At 44.6% G+C, this 17,942-nt stretch overlaps 1 protein-coding gene across 1 annotated transcript in view; it reads left to right on the forward strand.

Moving 5' to 3' along the window:
* The window catches only part of TMTC1 (transmembrane O-mannosyltransferase targeting cadherins 1), a 150,728-nt gene that overhangs the window by 107,148 nt on the left and 25,638 nt on the right, over positions 1-17,942 (forward strand). Inside the window, exons 11-12 of the mRNA XM_086755234.1 lie at positions 1,689-1,802; positions 17,454-17,597. Coding sequence (XP_086611360.1) covers positions 1,689-1,802; positions 17,454-17,597 — 258 coding nt within the window. The remainder of the gene's footprint in view (positions 1-1,688; positions 1,803-17,453; positions 17,598-17,942) is intronic.

The following is a 17,942-nucleotide window of genomic DNA, read 5'->3' on the forward strand; positions in this document are numbered from 1 at the left end:
AGTTAATAACTCCCAAGGCCAATGGAAATTAACACAGCCATAGTAGTCACCCGTTACTTGCTGCCGGTGCAGTATATCTTTGTGAAAACTAATATAGAAAATCATTCTCTTAAGAATAGCATCAATTAACTGATTTAATTCAGTGATTAGTCACAAAATGTCTTATTCCTGTAGTGCTCCCAGTAAGTAATTTGGAAATACCTGATGATTAGGCAGCCAAATGCAAGGTGTATTTTTAATTTCAGTAGGCAAACCGTGGCTGTGTTGTGCTGAACTCTGCAAGGCAGCCGTGGGCGAAGCTTTGGAAGCTCTCACAAGTAGGCATTAGCGATGCTTGATACCGCTGACTGCAGATAACCAAAAAGATCTCATATTTGCTGCTACGATTCTCCAGCACCATTTTACAGTGAAATCCCTGGCAAAGGGTTTCTGCAACTGTGGGTGCATTCTCCCCACAGGAGAGGGTGTGCACCATACTGTAGGGGTGTGTGTGACCCCATCTTGTTATGATTAACTTCCATGCCTGCCAAGGTTAGACAGGAGAGATAGACAAGCCAAAACAACAAGACTTGGGAATTCCCTGATCCTTGCTTTTCCTACCTGAGGTAGAAAGGTCAGAGATGATGGCGGTGAGAAAAGAGAGTACATGGCAGGAATCTGCTTGTAAGCAAGAAGCAATACTTTGTCTGCTTTTACGTGAACGAGTTCATCCATCCTTGTTTCCCATTATCTCAAAGAGCCCCTATTTATGTGCTTGAAAGGATTCCCCCATTAAACAGAGTACTGACTTCTCTGTATTCTTGCAGGGGAAATGTTTCCATGGTGTACATGCTCCTGTGATTTCTTTCTCTCTTTAACCTTGAAACAGCATTTCCTCTAGCTGTGCAAGGTATACCTTGCTTTCTGTGCTCTCAATGAAGTAAATAAACATATGCTTGCTCGTCTCCTTTTGTCTTTGTGCCCTCATTGTTAATTCCAAATGTTGAGTCCCATCTACAGGTGACAGGGGAGATGAAAGGGAGGGACGGGGTGGCTGTGCAGCCACATGTCCTCAGTCATGTGTTGTAACACCGGAGCATACAACTTGCCAGCTAAGGGCAAGAGTCCCGTTAGCCCTTGCCTCCTGGCCGTACGGCTCAGTGCTAAGCGGTGAGTATGTGGTGGCTCGATACTCAGCTGTATGCTGTGCATCCCCTCTAGTGGCTGATGCGTATGGAAAAGATACCTTCTTTCTGGTACCTGACAGATTTAAATCAAGATTTTCCTGAAGTGCCTCACGACACTCAGCTTTAAGCAGGGAGCCTGTTATGGCTATATCATAGAAAGTACTACATGCTTTCCCTCTAAATATTAGCCTTTTTAGGGTCTTTCAATTTAATAATTCAGATTTTGAAATACAACAGCACCTGGCCACAGGGAGTGTTGCAGTGCTAGAGGTGCCTGTGGTGACAGCAGCCAGGATGAGCTGGACTGCTGACACATAATTATGTCCTCCTGGGGCACGGGGTGTACCAGTGCATGGGGCAAGCTTGGGGTTTTAGTATGAGTTGTGTTGGCATGAGTGTGCAGGAGGTGACAAGGCACTCAAAATGCGAGCACGCTTTTCAGAAAAAGGGACTGTGAGAAGAAGGTGGGGAAGGTGAGGTAACCTGGCCGCTAACAGCGTCCTCCTTCTGTTCTCTTCGCAGCTCAGGAGTGAAGACCCTGCCCCACAATGCCAAGGTGCACTACAACTACGCCAATTTTCTGAAAGACCAGGGCCGTAACGTTGAGGCGATCTACCACTACAAAACTGCTCTGAAGTAAGTCCCTTGAGGGCCTGATGGGGCTCTGGCTGTGTGGTGCAGCCTGCGGGGCATGGGGTTGTCTGCTGCTCACCCCCAGCTCCTAGGGGCTGGGAAAGTTTCCTGGCTTGGTGTTTGAGTGTCATTAAATGGGGTAGCCTGGCTTCCCTCCAGCTTCACATGTGTGTATATGTGTGTGTGTATGCACGCGCGTGCACGCTTCAATATAAGAGAGAGAAATGTTACCATAGCTACGCATTGAGCAATGAGGTGTCATATACGCAGCTGAATGTATGCTGGTAAGCAGGAGGTAGTTGTCATAAATGCATTTTCAGGTTCCTGGGCCATTTATCTTAGTAAATTGTTAATGGTGCATGTCTGGAAAATGCCAGTGCTGTAGCTATCTGAAGTGCAGTAATAATAATAGTACTTACTACTTGTACTGAGGCTTCTGTCCACAGAGCTTTATGTGAACACTAAACTAATTGATCCTAAAAATGCTCCTGTGCGGTGGCAGGGTAAATATCATTACTGTGGTTCTGCATAGGATGGAGCTGAAGCAGGAGGGTGAATTGCCCAGACTCCTCTAGACTTGACTAGACCGTAGATGCATGATAAATCTGGGCTTGGGGTTGGGCTGCAGCATGGGACATCTCCTGTGGTACCTCTGAAGGACCCTCCCAGCCACGTGTTGATGGGGTCATTCCCTGCAAGCAGCATCCCTCCACTCACCGCTTCTGCTGGTGGGGTTAGTCCAGCACAGTTGGGGCCTTGGCTGCTCACCGCTGCCTGGGCAGTGCTTGATGCAGCAAGCAGGTCACCTCTGTTCCCCAAAACTCTCCTCTCTGGTCCTGGGGGACTGGGAGAAGGGAGAAGGGACAAGCCTCTCAGGGGAATGAGTGCAGGGAAAAGGGTGGAGGGAGAGTAGCAAGGGAAAGTAAATGTGGAGGGTGCAGATCATGTCTTTGGGAATAAAAGCCCATGTGGGAAGGACAGACAAGGTGAGGAGTGACTCTGATGGACAGCAGAGGCAGAGCTCAGCTCCATAGGGCATGTCAGGAGGTGCAAGAAATGTTCTTTCCTGACATGTGGTGTGGCAGGAAGCTCCAGAAATTACATCTGTGTTTTGTCTTCTGGCCAGCTGACAGGGTTATAAGAAAAGCTCTCCAAGGGCTCCTAATTCGCCCAGGTTAAGCTGGGAGGACAGGAGTTCATTGTCACTGAGGAGGCCCTGAAGGCACCTCTGGGTGAAGGTGATTTTTAGCTTTTTTAAGCAGCATCCTGTTCTTTTTTACCGTGCTGGGCATTTAGGAAGTCAATTAGAAAAACTTCCATCCTATTTTTAATGTTTCCAGGAATGGAAAATCCAGCACAACCAATCAATAAATCGTACTGAATGTTAATTACCTTGGCTGTTGAAAATGTCTTCCTTTATTTTTAATCCGATTTGTTTAAGGTCAGCTTCCGGTCATTGGATTTGTTTACACCTTTAAATGCCACACTGAAGATCCCATTACCTAAAGTCTCTTTTCCATAGATTGATCACCTCCTCCCTTAACCTGCTGCTTGCTACAAACCACTGATGTAGCTACTGGCATTTTCAGTGTTATGTGAGTTTTTGCAGTCCTCTAATTGTTCCTGTAGCTAGTCTCTGAACTTTCTCCAGCTTACTAGAAAAGCCCATTGCAAGTTAAAAAGAAGAGAGACTAACAAAGATTATTCAAGTCGTGCAGTGAACGTGCTAGTACATAGCGTAACGTAACTGTTCTTGCCAACATTGTCTCTGCTTGTGTAAATGGGATTTGCTGACAAAAGATTTTGCTCTTCTCTAACTCAGCAGCACACATTTAGTATAATTATAATGCTGTCTTCTGCTCTGCAGTATTTCGATTATGAAAGAGTCTGTTTTGAGAACTGATTGCAAACATTTCCTCAACTTTATTAGATAGCACGGTTTGTGCTGATGGTATTGTTTTACAGAGCGTCCGAAGCCTTGTTGGGGCTTGGAGCCACACAGAACACTTCTGTAGGTGCCACCCGTGTAGGAGCCACACACGTGCTCTTCTGTAGGTGCTGGGTGTCTCAGTAGCACCAGTCCTAGTGCTCCACTTGCTTCAGTAATTTCAGGATTATGGCACTTTTGAAACATGAGCCCCTGTCCCCATCTTGCATGTTTGCTCTCTGACCCAGTAGTGCAGACCAGGAGTTCGGAGTCTCCTGCTGGCCCCATCACTGGGAAGCTGCTTTACTTGATCCCACCACCTTGTTTCTCTGCACTTGAGTTTTCCTTCTTTTTATTCCTTCTTCCCACTCCTGTCACAGAGAAATTATTTGAGGCCTGTGTAATAAGCAATAAAACAGCGTAAGTAAAAAACTGAGTCTGTTCTACTGTTGAGAATTACGTTCCGTGTTTTCCCCTCGGACATGCTCCTTCTGAAATGCGTGGGGTTGTGTGTAGGCCTTGCAGCCTCCGCTGGGTGCCTATGCGTGATGGCTGTGTTGAAGCGGTGGAGAAGGTGATGGATGTGGGACAGGCAACCTGATGGTGGATGTAGCAGAAGACCCTAGACAGGTATCGCAAATAACAGATTTCATGTCTAAGCTGTTTACCCATGCTCACAGACTCCAGCTATGCAATCGCTGCTCTGATTGTAAACCAATTACTCTACAATTAGAGAGAAGGAAGTAATAGCTGTAATATCCTGACCAGATTTTGATGGTTCAGGGTATTTTTGGCCACTGGCCTGACCTGAAAATGGAAGAACAGCTGGAAAGCTGAAACATCACTCTGAATTTCCTCATCAGGGAGCAGGCAGCCCAGCAGCTCAGATGCTAACACAACAAGCTTCCCTGATTTCCTCCAGGTACCTCTCACTGGGTGTCTACTTTCCGAGTGAGTCCAGGTGGATCCACACTCCCCAGATTACAGAAAATGCAAGCTACTCAAGAGGCTTCGCAATTCAGCAACAGCACTGTCAGAAGTGTAGGAGATAAAAATACTGTATCTGCCTAGTGCGCAGTGAGCAGATCAATAAGGGAATTAATAATGAAATGAAGTCAGTAAGGACACGGACTGCGCCACCATCACCCAGGAGCTCCTGGGAGGTAGGAGAGTGAGAGTGGTGTTGCCTCGTACCAACTCCGCCTGAGGCACGTGGGTGGTGGCTCATCCATCATTCCAGCTCGCTTCTAAAGCTTATACCAAATTACAGTGTAGGTCTGCTTGATCTCTGGGGAATGAGTTTAACTGTTTGCTAAACAAAAGTGGTCTTGTCAGTCTGCACTCGGCTGCTTGAACCACTCGCAATTACCATTCCACCAACATAACGACGCATTCCCACATGCTGCTTCTCTGCCAGAAGTGTCAGTTGCCGTGTAGCTGCTTAGTGAAGCAACCCATTGCTGCTATGAAGTAGGCAGATGATGCGTAGCTTTAGCTGTGGGAAAGGATGTTGAAGTGCACCCAGGTTACGTAGTGAAATAGTAGCAATTGAGACTAAATCCTGGGAAAGTTGATCCCCAGTGCTTTAATTGCTTGTTCCCATTCCTGCTGTCAAAGGCAGGCAGGATCCTTTCCTGGCACGTGTGGGTGTATCTCTGTTAACTGCAGGGCAGAAGTGTGTCAGAGAAGAATGTGTTTTCTCTGACAGTGAAACTGCAGGGCAGGTTTCCAAGGCAAACTCAGCAAGTGATCTCGACAACCACCTGTTGATGCCATTGCAGGTGGCCCGTCAAAAAACTCATTCCTCACCACATCCCAGGAGCCACTGACACAACACCTTGACTGAGGCTTAGGTAATTAGTGCAATCTAATCATACTGTCCAAGAGCAAGGGAAATGAAAACTGAAATGAAATGCAAAACTGGAGAACAACATTTGAATTGGAGAGGGGGAGAACGAAAAGAAAAAAAGTTCTGTGTACATAGGAAAAGCTCCTAAACAGGGTTCCTAAACAGGGAATGGAAGTAGAGCCCGTCAGAGATGCAAAATGAGTTGCCTGTAAAGCAGACCTGACGAACAGCTGGCGTTCTGCGATTGTAGCAGTGGGTTATAAACCTTTCAGCTTACCTGCAGTGAAACGAGAAAAACACGCTGCTGGAGTAGACTGCTTCGCTGGTATGCCTGGCATATGGTAGTGACCCCAGGAGATACTTGGGTTTTTTCCTGCAAAAAGTAAAGGCCAGAAATACTCCATCTGAGATGTGAATTGACCATGGCTACTCTGAAAGCTGGCCTTAACATTCTTGCTGCTGCTTCTGCTGCAGATTTGTGGCTGTTGCTAGGAATTTCAGAGACGCCCCTGCTGCTGGAGATCAAACAGTGCGGGTCTTATCTGAAAGAAAACTTGTCTCGCCACTCTCGTGTTTGTGAGTGAGAATATAAGGTCGTGCGACCTCACATGAATATGAAGAACAACTCTGATGTGCTACTGAAGATTTTTTTTTGCTGTTGTTGATAGTTACCAAGCTTTTGTCCTGCTTCTCCCCAGCCTTGTTTTCTCGACATTGCTGTTGAGACTGTTTTGTCGCTGCTTAGGAATGCACGTGAGCTGACATGCAGAGAGAGAAAAAGAGCAGAGCCTTAAAACCCATTTGATGAAGATTCATTATGTATTTAATAACCCTTTTAACAACAAAAGGGGGGAAAAAAAATCACCTTCCCTGCTACAATTGCACTAATTCAAAATTTTAATTCCCAGCGAGGCTCTGTCTTACCCTCTGTATCTCTGTGCTGGTTGCCAGGGCTGTGCTTCCCATGGATGGCGAATCGATGTGAGCAACAGCAGGTGGGGCTGAAGGAGGTTGCTGGGTTTCTTGCTGGAGTTGGGTGAATGAATGTGCTAATAATAATTCTGTGCTATTCGAGCTACATTTCTGCATCCAGCAAGAAGTCAACATCTAAAATTTCATGTTTGTACTTTTGGACATAGAAACATAGAGATGTGCCCTTAATTAAAAAATGTCACTAGAGTATTGTGTTTAAGCTAATAGTGAGGGAGGGTTATCTTTCTGTAAAGGCAGACACTGTGACCAAGAAGTGATACAAAATGGTTGAATCGGAACTGAATTATTTCTGTTTTTGCCAGATGAAAGTCACAGAAATGAACTGGGATTGAGGGACTTAAAAAGAAAAAGTGCTGGAAAGAAATAAATACAGACAGTAGGGCCAGGAGAGAGAGAGAGAGACTCAGGCTTTCCCTGCAACCATCAGGCACCCTGGAGCAACCTGGAGCTGCTCTTTCCCAAGGGGAGGGATGGGCAAATGTGTGAATTGACTTTTACAATCCAATAGTACAGAGTCCTGGAGGAGGTGTCCACCTTATATATAATACTGTGAGTTTATCCACATAAATGCACTCATATGTTTACATGAAAGTGCGTGCAGGTTTGCAGTGTGTCTCTGTGTGTGTGCCTGTCCATTAACAGGTTCATAGCCACAGACTTCCCTTGGACTTTCCCTGCTAAACGCTGCTGACCAAACAGAGTGAGAAAGTGACCAGCCTGCCATGAGCAGATCCATGCAGAAACTTCCGCTCTCGCTCCTGGCAATCTCCAGAGAAAGAAGCCTCCGGGCAGCAAGCAGGAACCTTGCTTTGTGGCTCAGGGAGCTGCTCTGATGCTCAGCCTTGCGAGAGAGGAGGGAGTGGGCCAGGATGCAGATGAACCAGTATGAAAACACTTGGTGCTGCAACATGTGTGGTCTGACTCTTGTAGAGTTTGCAAATAATATGGCTGAGGGTGTTGCTCACAGCATGGAAACTGGGAATACTGGTTTGTGGCGTCGAGAAGTGTTATGAAATCATGCTCATGTATACTTGGTACTCAAACATAGGCTAGAGGGGGGAGGCAGGAGGAGGAAGCAGTGTGGGTACCTTATCTGTATCCCTCACTGAGGAAATAAAATTGGTGCATTAACATCGCTGGAATGGGTAGAAAAGGAGCAAGTGAGGCTGCTGTTTCTCCTCACTCCACTTTAGAAAAAAAGCCCTAATGCTGTAAGGGAGACTCAGGTTTCTTGCTAAGCTTTCCCACACACCTACCCACTGGGTTTTTATATAGCTTAAATCAACAGTATCTGGGGGTTGTTTAAATTCAGTTAAATAGCACTCTCCATGCAGTAAAAAAATTGTGTTCATACAGCTCTTTGTGTGTGTGCGTCTGTGTGTGTGCCTTGAAAATTCCTCTCAGCGTGGACTGCAGGTGGCCTTGGATACCATCTGTGATTTATTTCTGGAAAGAATTAAAATACCAGCACCATTTGTTAGCCTGTTTTTACAGCGAGTCAAAAATGTGCAGCACTGTTTTGCTGCGACTGCCAGGTCTGAGTTTGCTCCCAAAAACATGAATGCCCTTCTGACATTTAATGTTACTTAGGTCAGACCCTTGGAGCAAGCCCTCTGGTTAGGCATTTGATGAAACGTCTTCATAGAGACTTCACGTAACACCCTGTGCTAGTGGATGTTACAGACTTGAGGCAGATCGCGTCCAAGCTGTCGGAAGCATCTTTGTGCCATGTTCTTCTGAATCACCCTTTGACAATAGGCCTTTGGGGTAATTGGTGCTCTCGTGTACATATGTGGTGGCTGTCCCGAAGCTAGACAAAATTGTTGAGTGATTTAACAGTAACTGATGACCGAAAAGGCTGCCTGATAATTTGAATCAGTGACTTAATGGCCTTTACAACACAGTGCATGGGATGATGGCCAAATTACTTCAGCCAGTGTAATTTAGTTTTGAACCTCTTCTCTAGAAAGCACTAATCTCTGCCTGTTTTGGGATGTGCTCCACCCCTGTTCAGTTTTTCTGCTTTTAATTGATCAGTCAGTCAAGGCACAGGCTTTTATTTACTCAAAACCAAACTGGTGTAAGTGCAATCATGAGCCCTGATGCAGAGGCGGTACGTGTGCAGTGTAACTGCGTTGACAGCGATGGAAACTGGATGTCCCTGCTGGGATGCGCAGATGTGTGTATAACTCACCCCTGAACACTGGTATTTACAGGCAGGGTGCTTTCCTAGACCGTGGCTTCTGTTGTGGTTGCAGGTCCTCCTGCACTGTCCTTGAGGGACTTGCTGACTTTTCAAACACATCATCTTGGAGAAGAGCCCCCATAGCTATGAGAATGATCGCTCTATAGCCTTCCTCAGACACTTTGGCATTGCACTGACTACTTACGTATCAGGAACTGATGCTAAAAATCTGGGAAATGGAAAATGCTTCCTTAATGAAGCTGCAAAGCTGTTGTCTTACTGGGACAAGAGATCTATTTCATTTTTTATGTGGGCTATGCAGAGAGAAACTTGCAGTTGTATATTGCAGATGTTTGAGTCTACTTTTCACTTTTGTCTAATGAGAATTCAAATCCAAGGATTAATTACTTGTTGTTCCCACTGCCATTTCTTTTCTCCTAGCTTGTCATCCTTGTCTTTATGAAAACATTGTATGATTATTTTTTCTCAAAAAATGACCAGATAGTACTGATCATTGTGGTGCTAAATCATCAGAGACTTGCTTTCGCCAGTCCTTACCAAGGGGTAGCAGAAAAATTGGTTCCCAGTGCGCTTCTGTAAGGAATAACCTTGAGATTTTCTGTGAAGGCTTGGCAGGAGTAGTTGAGGTGCTTTGCTTATCCCCAGACTTTGGAATGGACCTTCCAAGCGATTTGGACAGTGCTGGAATGGGGCTGCTCTGATTTACACCAAAGACTGAGGCAACCCCCAGACGTGTTGAAGACAGCCGTGATCACGGATGGCAATATGGGGCTGTACAGATTCCTCCGGCATCTGTGAACCTTGGGAGATGACAGGCGTGATTTCACCCAATCTGCTTAAACGAGATGTATGTTATTTCATCCCCTCATGTAACAGTTTGGTTGAAGGACTCACCTGATGGTCTCCTGTTTGCCGCGGTGTTCCTCTAGTTGTGGGCTCTACGGAGGCTCTTGCACTGCTCATGCTGTATGCAAGTCAGACATGTTGTGAATTATTAGTCCTTTGTTGGGTTGAGTGGTTTCTGGGATTTTCAGGTCTTACATGCATCCTGCATAAATTCTTTATGTGAGAGCATAAGCAGGCAGCTCAGTTTGATAACTTCATGTTGCCTCGGCATTGCAGGGAACGTGTGAGTTTAGCAGGAAAGGTTTTATTTGTTTATATTTAGCTGTGATGTTGTTTGGCTTAAAATCCTTCTTTTTTTTCCCTCAGCTCTAACTCTTAAGCTTCTACCCCTGTGCAAGTTTGAAAATGCAATGAAAATTCCTGAATTGTAGTATTGTTTAATGTGCTACAGGTTTGGTTTTTAAAGGGCATGATTCTAGATATGTGTTGGTTTTGGTTTTTTTTTTTTTTTTCTTAATGGATGCTGGGCTCAAAGAATTCATGGGCTTTTGTCAATTTGTAGATTAAACCTGTTCAGCTTCTCTTTTTCTCACTTTTCTGTCCTGGAGAGATTTCCTTTGATATTAGGGTACAGCAGGGCTGCCATTCCCCGTGCTCTGCCCCTCAGCCTTGGATGCTCCCCCTGGTAAAAGGGTTTGCCGGTGGCAGGGTGCCTGTGGGCTGCTGTTCCTGCTGGCTGGGCTGCTATGTAGGGGGAGAAGCTGTACAGCCAGGACCTTTCTTCCTTCCACGGATCCCTGGCTGCGATTCAGCACTTACTATTTATACCAATCTGGCCTCTGGAGGTCCCAGCTGAGATCAAGATCGTGCTGTGCCGGCCACTGACTGTAGCTGGAAGTTGTCATCACCGCAGAGGGTTTGTGCTGTGAGCGGAGAGGCAACAGGATGGGGAAGGGAAGTTTGACTATTGTCACTTTAGTGACGGAGCATGGAGACCCTGAGAGATGGACTTGTCCTAGGTCACGTGAGAAACTGGCAGAGATGAATACTATCTCTCAGCCTCATGTTGTAGGTGCTTGGTGCCGAAACATGTGTGACTTCTGCCCACTAGAAGGTGGGTTGAGGTACCCAAGACATCTGAGGGGGACCTCCCTGCCCTTCAGCAGCAGCAGAGGGAGGACACCCTGAGTGGGTGTCTGAAATAGCCATAGGCAAGGGTGATCAGGCACCCCCTTCTCTGACTTTTTGAGCAGGACCTCCATCTGGACCTCAGCTGGTCCGTATAATGCCAGCAAGGACCCTAACGGGACCCGTAGAACCACTCAGAGATACTCTGAGACGACCTGGCTCCATGCTGGGGTGGGATTGCTCCCTGCTTTATTCATAGTGTTGCGTCAAGCACTGAGCCAGACCACCTCACAGCCGAGTACGTGGAAATGGACATGATGTAATACCCAGTGCTGGGCTGTCCTGCGTACAGCCAGGAGTCCGGCTGCTTTGTCATGCTTTCCCTGAAGAATATTATGCCTGAGGCTTTCAAAGGAACCTAAAAGCGTTAGATCTCTCAGTTGCCTGACTTTCAACAGGATTTCTGTTTAAAAAAAAAAAAAAACAACAAAAAAACCCAAAGTCCCAGCCTGCCACAAACCTTCTGCCAAGCTGAAGGGTGTTACCTTTGAGGAAATATTGATGCAACTACTAGAACTCTTCAAGAGAAAACCAGCTGCTGCTTAATGCTGGAGGATCATCTCTCCCTCTTATAAAAGAAATTCAAACGCTGCAAATTGCAGACGTTTTTGAGAAAGACATAGGATCTGGCTCTGTGACCTACACGTTTCCACATCATGTAGAGCAGCTCTCGGAACAAGGTGCCATGCTATCATGAGGCCATGGCCCGAGTTATTGCCAGTGCAGGATTGTTCCCGGTAGGGTGACTGGTCTCGGAATTACATCAAGTTTTAATTCAACCTGACATAGAGCTTTATTGAGAACATACATAAATACATGAAAATTAGTGTGATGTAATATTAAAATTGGAAAATTGGCTTGAGGTAGTATACCAGAGTAAATATAAAATGGGCAGTGTAAAAATTTGGCACAGGTGAATCATTATTCACGTAACAATCTTACTTTTGTTGGCAAAATGATGCTAATAAAATATTACAGTGTGTGTCGGAATGGGGCAAAACATGCCTTAAAAACAAGTTGCCACGCTGCCAGCAAGTAATTGGCCTTGGGTAATTAAGACCTGACTGTGCGCGCTCAGTCTGGCTGAAGTGAGCCTCCTGGATGCTGAGCACTGCGGTAGGCTTGCACAGGCTCTGGGAGAGCCGAGAGCGGGTAGCAGGGAGGCATCCTGCCTTACCGTGGCCCAGTGAGAGGGGGTCTGTCCCAGGGCTCTTCAGCCCCTCTTCTCCTCTTACAACGGGAGAGGCCACACAACCTGCTTTCTCAAGGCAGCGCAGCAGTGATACTTAATCACAGCTGCTTCAAAGGTGGAGCGTTCCCTACGAGCACTAGGTTTAAATGCATTCTTTAATCAAAAGATGCGTTAACGAAACCCAGACACACTGGATCTCCCCAGCTGAATCGGTTGCTGATTTTTTTTTCTTTCCAGCAGAAATGAATGTGCTTGGTGCCCCTTTGAATATTGTGCAAAAGGATGCAGGCGTTTCTGCTACTCCTGCCATGGTATGGGCCGTTAGGTTAACGATAGCCAGTGTTGCTTACAGCTTTTATAATGACTTTAAGGATTCATGTTTTAAGTCACTGGGAACGTGCTTTTGACAGGCGTGTGCCTCCAAGCCTTGATGCTTGGAGGGTAGCGAAGGGGCTGGGGCATCAGGGAGAGTAACCCCAGTCTGCAACATCAGGGGTGTCCCAGCTCTGAGAGGTGGCTCTGAACAGCTTTTAATAACCTTTTTTTTATCATGCGGTGACTGTGGGGGGCTGCCAGGATACCTGAAAGGCACTGTTGCAGCCTTTTCTGTGCTGTTTGTGGTTGTTTCCTGGGCTAATTGCAGGTTAGTCTGGCCCCATCCCCTGTTGCGATGGCTGTGCAAAAACCACGTAATGCTCTTACGAGCAAGTGGGGAGTTGTCATGTTAATGGTTTTTGCCCCCTGAATACCTCTGGCGTCAGACCAAGGGTCGTTTGAAGGCAGGACTGTGAGCAGAGCTTGCCAGTTGTTTAAGTGGTCTCTCTCGATCTGAATTAAAAGAATTAAAATTCTTGGTGGATTATAGGTTGTAGTCCTGACAACAAATTCCCTTCCTTTCTCTTTTTTTCTGGAATTGTCTTGTAGTTCAGATATGTTGCCAAACAAAACCCCTCAATTTTTTTTAAACTAATATTTCAGGTAATAACAGCATTACATTAAAAACCAAAACAAATAGTCATCAGTGTTTTGATGACAGTGTGTGTTTTATGCTTGGTATCTTCTTGTGAAACTGGAAATCTCTTGATTGTGCAAGTCGATAAGGCTTTTGTTCAATGGTATTAGAGGGAATTTTGCTAGCCTAAAAGAAGTGGGGATAATTACTAGCAGGAGTTCTTGTGCAGTGTATACCTGTAATAGTTAGAGGGAAAGCTGCTTAAATTTATTCTGACAATTGCAGATACAGCACTGGAGGAATCATTTGAATTATTCATTCTGCAACAAGGAAACATCCCACTTGTCTTCTCCTTAGAAATGAAATTCCCATCTGATTTAAAATACACTTTTATGGATTGGTTTCTTTTTTTAAAAGTAATTTTGCCATTTCAAGACTTCTATTATAGTTATCTGTGAATGTAGGATTTTAAAGAAAATGATTCTGATTTCTAAAAGAGAGAAGAAATTGATTTGTTTACACGAACTGCTTCTTGTAGAAGAAGTTTAATGAAATTCAGCTTTCTTTCATAAATAATGCAGCCCTTGCATTTGATTAGGTGAAGCCTAGAGGAATTTCTACCTAATCAGATGTGTAGCAAGAAGAATATTGCCTGCAGACTGTTACCGTTATCAATGGCAGTGGCAAGGAAAATACAGCTCCCTATGCATCCAGATAGAAAGCTTTGTTTCTTAAGAGAAGTTGCAAAACAAGGTATGGGTGTTCCAACAACTGATTCTTTGCATCTCAGAGTGTCCTGGCTATTTGTAAAAGTCTGGGTTCTGAGTATTATCATTATTGTGGCATGGAGAGACTCCATGTTAACAGGAGACCTCCTTGTCTTGATAATGTGTGTCTGACCCTTCCTAGAAATAAATATGTGCAGGGAAGAGACAATCTTCACTTCTGAGAGCTTACTGTCAAAGTAAGCGAAGTAGATATCAGGAATCAGTGTAATCAATTCCAAAATCTTGAAAAACAGCATGAACCTCCTGATAATATAAAAATGGAAAAAAAAAAAAAAAGCCCATGTGCCTCCATTCGTTAAAATAATAGATCACATACAACAAAAAGCAAATCATTTTGCAAATGGTGTATCTGCAACTTTTGCAGAAACATTTTGAGAGTTCTTGAGTAAATGTTGGTTTAACTAGTCATCACTTGTGGTCAAGTTTTAGCTGTTCTGTAAATCCAGCCACAAGACTTTGCTCTACTCTGGGTTTATCTCCAAGAAGCTGTTATTAACAGCAGAGGGTGTGCACGAAGAGAGGGTAGTCTGAATAAGGCCATTAGTCCTTTAGTCAACATCCGTATTAATAAATAAAAAAGGATCTGGTCCCCATTCTCTATCCCTGAGGCCAACTGGCATAAATTGACCTGCAAGTGTTCAGTAAGTGTTTTTGTCCTCTAAGAGCCAGTGGCTGAGCCCAAGCTGGCTTTTGGGACCAGACCCTGGTCTGGGCTCAGTCCTGGACCATTCCTGGGAACTATTTGAGGCTGATGTGAAACTGTTAGGGACCATGTTAACAATATAACAGCATGGATGGTCAGGGGCTCAGACTCTGGCTCCTTTACTAGAGGTGGTGCTCTCTTAAGGCATGGTTGTGCTCTCTGCTGAACTCAGTCGAGTGCCTTCTTGCTCTACCACCGAAATAAAGTAATACACCAAATAAAGCTAAAGAACTGAGCTCCAATGGCAAAGCTCAACACCACTGCCTTATCTCACTGTGCTCAGATTTTTCTCTTACCTTTTGTTCAGATGCGTAGAATTGCAAATGTCGGAAGTTCTTCTGGCCAGATGCTAAGTGTGTTTAAGCTGACAATTTGTGCTAGCTGAGGTTCTGGTTTTTCACTTACGTTTCTTGGAAAGAACAGTGAGGTGTAATGAATAAATGTAAAACACAAGACATAGAGCCCAGGATACATGGGAGACGTGCTTGCATCCTGTGATTTGCTGTCGAGAGGTTTTAGTGCTGAGCTCAGAACTGTATTTATGGAGCTGCTGGTCAGAAATGTGCAATTTAAAGGTGAAATCAGTTCTCTTTTTTTTTAATCTTGAGTTTTCATTCCTCTACAAATTGGTGCAAGCAAATCTCCTGGGCCTGAAATGTCATGGGAGCAGTAGAGGCCAGGAACAGAATTAATTTCTGAAATTTTAAGAGCAAAACCATCAGGTTTAGGGCTGTAAAATGTTAATCTGTTTCTGGCTTTCTCAAGAATTGTCTGAAATACTTTTGCCCATGCATAACTCAAGCGACTTCATGTCGGATACTAGAGGTGTTTTTATGTGTGAGTACTGACAGAAGTAGTGCACGGCTTTTATCATAGCCAACTGGAAAAAAAAGTCTCAAAAATATAACTCCCAAACCTTTTTTGGTCCAAAACAATGTCAAAATCCCGTGGAAGAGATGGGGAACAAGGTTGAGCCCTCGATGATTTGCCCTAAGGTAGACAGGATGTTCTTTGCTCAACATGCTGGTCAAGGTAGCACACAGAGCTGCGTCCCGAGTGCTGAGGAACGAGCAAGCTTTGTCCTTTCCATTGTTCTGCTGCTGTTGCTGTGGGAAGCATTTCTCCCAGCCTGCTTCAGCTGGGGAGGCTTAGACTTGGTAAGTGGTGGATTTTAGGGACAAGGTCAAGACTCAACATTGTACCCTCATCACTGTCTTGTCCTTTGCTGATGCTTCTCCAGCCGCAGGCAGCCTCTCGCGTCCTGACATATGCAGGCTCACTGGATAGCTTCAGTGATGGAAAGTGATGCTGTTTCTGTGCCAACTGCAGTCTAGCCTTGGATTTCCTACTCTTTGCTCCGTGAACACTTTCTCCTCAACTATGTGGCTTTGCGATTGTTGCCTGCTAGGCTTGGTGTCAGATGGGAAAAGAATTTTTCTTACTTAGTTGTAGGAAGCATCCTGGGTTTGTTACTGGTGCATGTCCACTTCTTCTGGAGTTCCCTGGTGGGTTCCCAGCTTCAGGCCCAAGTAAGACCTTGCCAAAATCACTTATGTGCAGTGAAGAGAAAATGTGACTGATACAAATGTTGCAGCTGTGTATAAAATGCTAAATTATTCATGGTACTTAAGCACAGAAAATCCCAGGGCTGAACTGACTTAATGAAAAACTTCAGGCAAAAAAAAAAAAGCCACCATAGAAAGTCTTAGATTAAAAACAGTTGAAAATTTTAGAATCAGCCTGTATTATAGTCTTAATCCCTTCTTCTTTTAAGTGCCCCTCCTCATGCTGTACCCTGGGCTATCATAGCCAACTACTTTTAATGTCATTATCCACATCACTTTCCCTTAAACAGTGACCTAAAGCAACGCAACATCAGATGACTTGTCCTGGTCCAAAATAGAAAAATCTCTAGTGGCAGCAGAATTTGCAACTAGATCTTCTCAAACCGAAGCCTTGACCATCTTGACCCGCTTCCTCCCTGTCATGAATGAAATGATCATCTGGAGGGGTTCAGTGGGCAAGCACCCATCGGCCATTTCATACCAGAGCATCAGACATACTCACACAGCTGGTCTCCCAGCTTGCCTGGGACCTCTGTGGGCCACTGTCATCCATTTATTTCTTTACCATAATGAACCTCAGTTTTCACCCATCTATAACACAAGGGTCCAGGGTGTGAAATCTTGCCCTGGATCACTTTCACCTCTGGAGTTTTCTGAAGAAAGACCTACAAACCAAAATATTAATGTAGGAGTACAGCTTTGTCTGAGAATTTAAGCAGCTGAGTGGACCATGGTGTGCTTCTTAATTTATGGAGAATTTTAACAGAGATGGATTGGGCCCAATATGTAGTGTTATAACTGAAACAGGTAGATGTAAAGATCAACAGATCAGTTAAAAGGAGAACCAAAACAAAATGGTAAAATAAATAGAACTAGAAGCTTAGGGGATTCATACTGTTAAGCAGTCTATTTCCAGATTTTATCATTTCGCTTGGTCCTGAAAACGTTCAACAGCTGATTTCAAGTTTCCTTTTGCACTTTATTATGACTTTTATTGTGGAAAACTGATTTAAAAAAACAAAACAGATCAATTTAAACAATGTTCTGGTTTTTTTTTCTATATATGTCAAAACATATTTCCATTGGAAACATATTTTTGACAAAGCAGTTCTTGATTGTTTGAAAAACATTTTGAACAAAGACATTCAAGCTGCTTAAATCACTTTGCCTTTTGCTTGAAGGGTGGAATAGGCTTTCAAAACTGTTTGGTGTTCACTTTTGCCCTGAAGGCATGCAGGAACTGTAGGAGAAGATCTGATTTGTATTCTCTTTGGGGGTTGAAAAGGTTCCTCAGGATCCCGTCAGGACCTGCAGCAAATGAAGGGAAAACAGTGTTTCCTAGCTGACATCACAGTGCCAAACAGCAGTGGTGGCAGCATTTTAGTGATTTCAGCTTTATTTATCAATTAATGAGTCTCTGTAACTTGATATTTAATTTTTCATAGACTGTACCCTCGTCACGCAAGTGCTCTCAACAACTTGGGGACGTTGACCAAAGACGTGGTGGAGGCAAAGGACTATTACAGACGAGCCCTTCAGTTAAATCCTCAGCACAATCGAGCTCTCTTCAATCTTGGCAACCTGCTCAAGTAAGTTGAATGCAGAACTGGCACAAAGGAAATTAGCATTCTCTCTATGCACACCACCAAAGTAGTTTTTCCTGACAACTGGTAAAGGAACGGCTTTATTTCTTATTGCCGGTCAAGAGTGAGTGCCGGCACAAAGGTGAGGCTTAGTTTGGATATCCTTATGCTGCCTGCCACATCACTTCAGGCGCTGTTTACAATCGTGTTTCAGCTGGAGGGAATTTGCTTGTTCCAAATCAGGCATCAAAAAATGAGATGCCTTAAACCCAACTAGTCACCTGAGACTCTTATCTCAGTGGAGAGGTGTGAGCCTTTCCAGTGGAGCAAGCCATGTTGTTCAAAGATAAT

The sequence above is a fragment of the Chlamydotis macqueenii genome, chromosome 1 (assembly GCF_036417535.1).
Source record: "Chlamydotis macqueenii isolate bChlMac1 chromosome 1, bChlMac1.mat, whole genome shotgun sequence".
Taxonomy (NCBI): domain Eukaryota; kingdom Metazoa; phylum Chordata; class Aves; order Otidiformes; family Otididae; genus Chlamydotis; species Chlamydotis macqueenii.